We start from the raw sequence: 6,934 nt of genomic DNA, 5'->3' as shown, positions 1-6,934 counted from the left end.
CTTCTCTCCATCCTTCCATCCTTCCTGCCTTCCTTCTCTCCATCCTTCCTTCCTTCCTGCCTTCCTTCTCTCCATCCTCCCTCCCTTCCTGCCTTCCTTCCCTCCTTCCTGCCTTCCTTCCATCCTTCCATCCTTCTCTCCATCCTTCCTCCCTTCCTTTCCTCCTTCCAGGCCTTGGCAACGCTGCAGTGGCGAGATGGAAGGCGCCGAACTCTCCACTTCGCCATCAAAACAAGACACGCGAGGAGGTGTGCATGGTCTCGATTTTTCAGTTATTTTTCCATATTATTTTGGGTAGATTTAGGATTTAGGATTGTCAGAGGTATTTTGAGTTATTTTCCTCTAGCCAAGTCGTTCTATGGGGCAAAGAAAGCCTCGTAACACCTGTTCATAGGTGAATTGTTTTTGCCTAGTTCGTGTTGATATTCGCCCATGTTATTTATATCGCTTTAAAATAAAAATACTGGAGAATATAAAAGACTAATAGGCTAGATAAGTCGCTGAGGAAAAGGTGTTAACTCAAACCTGGCCATAGGTAGATTGAAGGGCTGATTTGGCTAGTAACCAAGGAGACTCATTCCTACCTGAGTACTACCTGACCTAACCCCTTCAGTTCAGTCTATGGCCAGGTGTAGTCAGATTGGAGGCTTGATTTGACTAGTAACCAAGGAGACTAGTGATAACCTAACCCCTTTCAGCTCAGTGTGTGACCAGATGTAGTCAAATTGAGTGATTATTTCCACTAGTAACCAAGGAGACACGGTTGTATGCTTAAAGGTTATTATTATTATTATTATGTCATAGGTCAAGCAAAAACTTTATTTATTTGACCAGTGGAGAGGATGGAGGGTGAGAGACTGACGAGGAGAGTGTATGTGAGTGAGGTGGAGGGGGGAAGAGGGAGGGGGAGGCCAAGGATGAGATGGAGGGATGGGGTGGAGAGGTATATGAGAGAGGGGGGTGTGAGCTGGGGGGATGGAGGGTGAGAGACTGACGAGGAGAGTGTATGTGAGTGAGGTGGAGGGGGGAAGAGGGAGGGGGAGGCCAAGGATGAGATGGAGGGATGGGGTGGAGAGGTATATGAGAGAGGGGTGTGAGCTGGGGGGATGGAGGGTGAGAGACTGACGAGGAGAGTGTATGTGAGTGAGGTGGAGGGGGGAAGAGGGAGGGGGAGGCCAAGGATGAGATGGAGGGATGGGGTGGAGAGGTATATGAGAGAGGGGGGTGTGAGTTGGGAGCAGGGCAGTGAAATGGCGGGGGGGACAGGGCGACTTGGAGGCGATTTGTTTGTGGCCACCCCAAACGGGATTGAGGCGTCTGGCAATAGATAGATAGATAGATAGTAAACGACTTTATACATGACCCATGTAGTTAACTGAATGTCAGATGTTCAGTTGATGCTGCAGGTAATGATACACGTTAATACACCTGGAAGCAAGGCAGTGACAGGCCTGTTATACACCTGGAAGCAAGGCAGTGACAGGCCTCTTATACACCTGGAAGCAAGGCAGTGACAGGCCTCTTATACACCTGGAAGCAAGGCAGTGACAGGCCTGTTATACACCTGGAAGCAAGGCAGTGACAGGCCTCTTATACACCTGGAAGCAAGGCAGTGACAGGCCTGTTATACACCTGGAAGCAAGGCAGTGACAGGCCTCTTATACACCTGGAAGCAAGGCAGTGACAGGCCTGTTATACACCTGGAAGCAAGGCAGTGACAGGCCTCTTATACACCTGGAAGCAAGGCAGTGACAGGCCTCTTATACACCTGGAAGCAAGGCAGTGACAGGCCTGTTATACACCTGGAAGCAAGGCAGTGACAGGCCTCTTGTACACCTGGAAGCAAGGCAGTGACAGGCCTCTTATACACCTGGAAGCAAGGCAGTGACAGGCCTCTTATACACCTGGAAGCAAGGCAGTGACAGGCCTCTTGTACACCTGGAAGCAAGGCAGTGACAGGCCTCTTATACACCTGGAAGCAAGGCAGTGACAGGCCTCTTGTACACCTGGAAGCAAGGCAGTGACAGGCCTCTTGTACACCTGGAAGCAAGGCAGTGACAGGCCTCTTGTACACCTGGAAGCAAGGCAGTGACAGGCCTCTTGTACACCTGGAAGCAAGGCAGTGACAGGCCTCTTGTACACCTGGAAGCAAGGCAGTGACAGGCCTCTTGTACACCTGGAAGCAAGGCAGTGACAGGCCTGTTATACACCTGGAAGCAAGGCAGTGACAGGCCTCTTGTACACCTGGAAGCAAGGCAGTGACAGGCCTCTTATACACCTGGAAGCAAGGCAGTGACAGGCCTCTTGCTAACTGCCGATGTTTTTTTTTTTTTTTTATGCGAGGAAGAAGGAACCCAAGGCCATGAGCCCGCAGTAACAGTGCCCTTCAAGAGAAAAACAAAATACAATATAGAGCCAAATTCAAGATCCGATCATTTTGAGATGCCTGGACACACTGCTTTGAAAGACTGGAGATCATAGGCAGCAGGAAATACAGACAGAGGGAGACAGTTCCAGAGTTAACCTGTTGCATAAATGAAAGACTGGGAGTAACGGTTAACTCTTGCATTAGAGAGTTGCCAGCCATCTGCCTCCTAAGGTTTCAGATTTACCAGCCAAATACATTATTAGCCAAACTGACTACCAGCTGAAATATACTAGCATGTGCGAGCTGTGGCTTACCAAACAAGAGCCCTGAATATATAAGTACTATATATATAACGAGGAAGAGTATAGTAACGCATCAATATATGTAATGCGAGTACAAGTGGCTGGGGAATGGCTGGGAGAAGGAGGGGGGTGAGAAGACAGGAAGAAATCAGTAGGATAGAAGTTGTGGAAGCAATGAAGAAAGTTAAATCAGGGAAAGCCCCAGGAATTGATGGAGTGTGTGGTGAAATGCTGAAGCATGGGGGAGAGATAGTAGTAGAATGGATGTGGAAGATGTGCAGATTGGCCTGGGAGGAAGGTAGAGTCCCGGAGGATTGGAAGTCAGGTATAATTATTCCCTTGTACAAAGGAAAAGGGGAAAAAGAAGTGTGTGGTAATCATAGGGGCATTTGTCTTCTTAGTATAATAGGAAAAGTGTATGGTAGGATACTTATTGACAGAGTTAGAGAAAGAACAGAGGAATTAGTTGGAGAAGAACAGGGAGGCTTTAGGAAGGGAAGAGGTTGTGTAGATCAGTGTATGGTAGGATACTTATTGACAGAGTTAGAGAAAGAACAGAGAAATTAGTTGGAGAAGAACAGGGAGGCTTTAGGAAGGGAAGAGGTTGTGTAGATCAGTGTATGGTAGGATACTTATTGACAGAGTTAGAGAAAGAACAGAGAAATTAGTTGGAGAAGAACAGGGAGGCTTTAGGAAGGGAAGAGGTTGTGTAGATCAGTGTATGGTAGGATACTTATTGACAGAGTTAGAGAAAGAACAGAGGAATTAGTTGGAGAAGAACAGGGAGGCTTTAGGAAGGGAAGAGGTTGTGTAGATCAGATATTCATTCTTAGATCTTTAATGGAAAAGTTTCTAGAGAAGGGAAAGAAGTTGTGTGCGGCTTTCATGGATTTGGAGAAAGCATATGACAGGGTGGATAGACAAGGATTGTGGAAAGTGTTAAGAATATATGGAGTAGATGGGAAGTTGTTGAATGCTGTGAAGAGTATGTACAATGGTGCTAAGGCTGCAGTGCGTGTGGATGGTGAACTAAGTGAATTGTTCTCTTTGAAAGTTGGGTTGAAACAGGGATGTGTCATGTCTCCATGGTTGTTCAATCTGTACATGGATGGGGTAATAAAAGAGGTACAAGGTAGGGTAGTGGATGTTGGAGTGGCCCTGGTGAGAGAGGATAGTGTTTGGAAACTCCCTGTACTACTACAGTAAACCCTCATTATACAATGCCTCTTTGTATGATATTTCCCTTATACAGAATGTCAAAATTTTAGTACCCTATGCCCACTATACAATGGGAAAGATTTGCAACAACAATGGATCATCCGCGGCTCAGTGAACAGCGAATGTGCAAACGCAACAAAAACGTCCTCACGCTGTCGGCATTAGACCACACACACTTGTCCACCGGTCCAGCCTCATTAGCTAGCCCTGCCCAGCCAGGCAGTTCTGACATTGATGAGTGAGGGCTGTGAGTCCCTGTGACTGTGAGGCCGAGTAGGGACAGTTCGCCGTCAGGACGATCCCCATCATTTATTTACGTATCAGTTTATTTAGCAAGTACACTAGTTTTTTAATTATGTAAGTTATAAAAGTGATGGTGGTTTATTGTTTATATAGTAAATGTAAAATATGGCATCAAATCATGGGCATTAAATGAAAGATAATAATATATTGAAACATGACTCAGCTGATTTATCATCGCTCCTTCATCTTACATAAATGCCTAATTACCTTAAGTGAACGATCGACATACTTTGGATTTATACAAATAATCTTCATATTACGTCTATATAAATGTTTCGGGATATTTCACCATCACAACAATAACAAGACAATTCGCCATCGGGACTTTTCGTCATCAGGATGATTCCCCGTCGTTTTTTTTCATATCAGTTTATTTAGGAAGTACACTCGTTTTTTAGTACTGTACTTGTACCTCTTCAAAGTCATTTTAAAATATACCCAGGATGTTGTAGTACCAATGGAAATTAATGAAAACAGCTGTGGGTGATGCTAGAAACAAGTTAAATATTGTCTAAAAGTGCAACTTATAAATGATATCCAAAGCCAATGCTATTGAATGAAAATAGACTTTGATAGATCCCCCTGAGAATTAGTTATTAAAGTATCAGTTAATCAGTAATAAGTATGTTTATAGAATGACGGGGAATTGTCGACTTCATGGCGAATTGTCTAGGAACGACGTAAACAACCGTTGCTTGCTTCAGTAAAGGTAAGATCTACTGTGTACTGTAGTTATCATGCTTTTTTTTTATGTAGGTGAGGTGGAGGGGGGGAGAGGGAGGGGTAGACCGAGGATGAGGTGGAGGGATGGAGTTGAGAGGTATATGAGGGAGGGGGGGGTGAGTTGGGGGGAGGGGAGTCAAATGGTGCGTGACAGAGTGACTTGGAGGCGTTTTGTCTGCGGCCACCCTTTGCGGGATTAGGGCGTCGGGCTATAGATAGATAGATAGATAGAATGTGTTACTTTAAATGTTTAATCATAAGGATATTTCATGTATGTGAGTGCTAAGGTGTGTGTATGTGAGAGTTTAGGCAGGTCTGGGAACGTATCCCCATTGACTCCATGTTATAATGGGATTGATATATGATGGACTGCTTTACGATGGGGTTTTCAGAAACGGAACCACATCGTTTGTCGTAGATATAACACAACTAACTCAAAGACAAACGGCCACCCCTTACAGGATTATGGCATCTGGCTGTAGATAATAAAGGTAATACTGTAATAATAATAATAATAATCTATCTATCTATCTATTGCCAGACGCCATAATCCTGTAAGGGGTGGCCATTTGTCTTTGAGTTAGTTGTGTTATATCTATCTATCTATCTATTGCCAGACGCCATAATCCCGTAAAGGGTGGCCATTTGACACTGAGTTAGTTGTTTTACGGGGAGGGGCACTAACCCTCCACCAACCCACTTGTTGACACGTAGGCAGCACGTATGGTTTGGTTATATGGTTACCACCCAGCGTTGTAAATGGTTTCTTGGCTTACAGGAAACCATTTGGCTTGTCACTCAATGTAAAGCCACCTGTAAAGGAAAGAAAAGCAATAAGAAGTGACAGGAAAGATGGGTAATAATAATAATAATAATACCAGGGAACCAGCTGTCACCTTTCCTTCCTTACAGATGGGGAAGCCAGCTGGAGCGAAACGAAAGAAGAGACGAGCGAAGGAGAGGCATAAGAAGTGGTCAGGGAAATCAGAATTGCCGTTGCTATCCTTGTCGGAGATTTTAGCCTCCGCCCAGGACCACATAGATCGATTTGAGTACGAAGAGGCGCGGAGGTACTGCCAGGAGGCCTTGAGACGCGAGCCGGACAACGTGGAGGCCTTGGAGACGTCCGGGAGTCTGTGTTTGGAGGGAGGGAACGTTGAGGGTGCGAGAAAGTGCTTTGGGAGAGCCATAACATTGCACCCAGACGAAGGGCATGAGAAGTACATGTCGATGGCGCAGCTCCTGAACGGGAAGGAGGCGTTAGGGTGCTACCAGAAAGGCGTCGAGATCCTGGAGAGGGAGATCGATAATGAACGCCAGAAGGAACGGAAGGAGAACACCAGCAGTGCAAATCCTGATGAAGAAATGCCAGTGGAGGATGATTGTGCCAGGATAAATAGCTCCAGGGGTGGTATCGAGGGAGTGAGGAAGGACAGGAAGGGCGTGGGGGTCCAGGAGAGGGAGACCGATAATGCTGGTGACAAGGAGGGGAAGCGTAACACAAACCCTGACCTAGAAATCCCAGTTGATGAATATAACGCCAAGATTGAGGAAGATAATGTGAGGATAAATAGGTCAGGGGTTGGTATCGAGGGAGATGGAGGAAGGAGAGGGAGTACACCCCTTGAAAATATACCCCAGAGCAAGGATGGTATACCACAAGCTGAGGGGAACAAGGAAAATGTATCGGAAGCAGAGGAAAGCAAGGAGAATTTTCCACAAGCATCTGTCAGTGAGGAATTCATGCCAAAAGTTTCCTGTTCTGAGCTCAAGGGTGAAAGCTCTGTGGATTCCCTAGTGCGGCAGCTCTCCACGGCCCTCTGCTCTATGGCGGAGCTCTACATGACGGACCTGTGCGATGAGATGCAGGCTGAGGATGAGTGTCGGAGCTTCGTCACTCGTGCCATTGACGTGGACCCGCAGAATCCTGAGGCATATCAGCTCATGGTGAGAGAGAGAGAGAGAGAGAGAGAGTGTACAGGGAGAGAGAGAGAGAGAGAGAGAGAGTGTACAGGGAGAG

The 6,934-nt window shown here is 46.2% G+C and overlaps 1 protein-coding gene across 1 annotated transcript in view; it reads left to right on the top strand.

Moving 5' to 3' along the window:
- Positions 1-219: 219 nt before the first annotated feature.
- The window catches only part of LOC145418918 (uncharacterized), a 14,527-nt gene continuing 7,812 nt past the window's right edge, over positions 220-6,934 (top strand). Inside the window, exons 1-2 of the mRNA XM_080287175.1 lie at positions 220-248; positions 5,827-6,861. Coding sequence (XP_080143301.1) covers positions 5,827-6,861 — 1,035 coding nt within the window. The 5' untranslated portion in view covers positions 220-248. The remainder of the gene's footprint in view (positions 249-5,826; positions 6,862-6,934) is intronic.

The sequence above is a fragment of the Coenobita brevimanus genome, chromosome 117 (assembly GCF_032717465.1).
Source record: "Coenobita brevimanus isolate Jiangsu-jjx chromosome 117, ASM3271746v2, whole genome shotgun sequence".
Lineage (NCBI taxonomy): Eukaryota > Metazoa > Arthropoda > Malacostraca > Decapoda > Coenobitidae > Coenobita > Coenobita brevimanus.
This window is presented reverse-complemented; position numbering and strand designations above follow the sequence as displayed.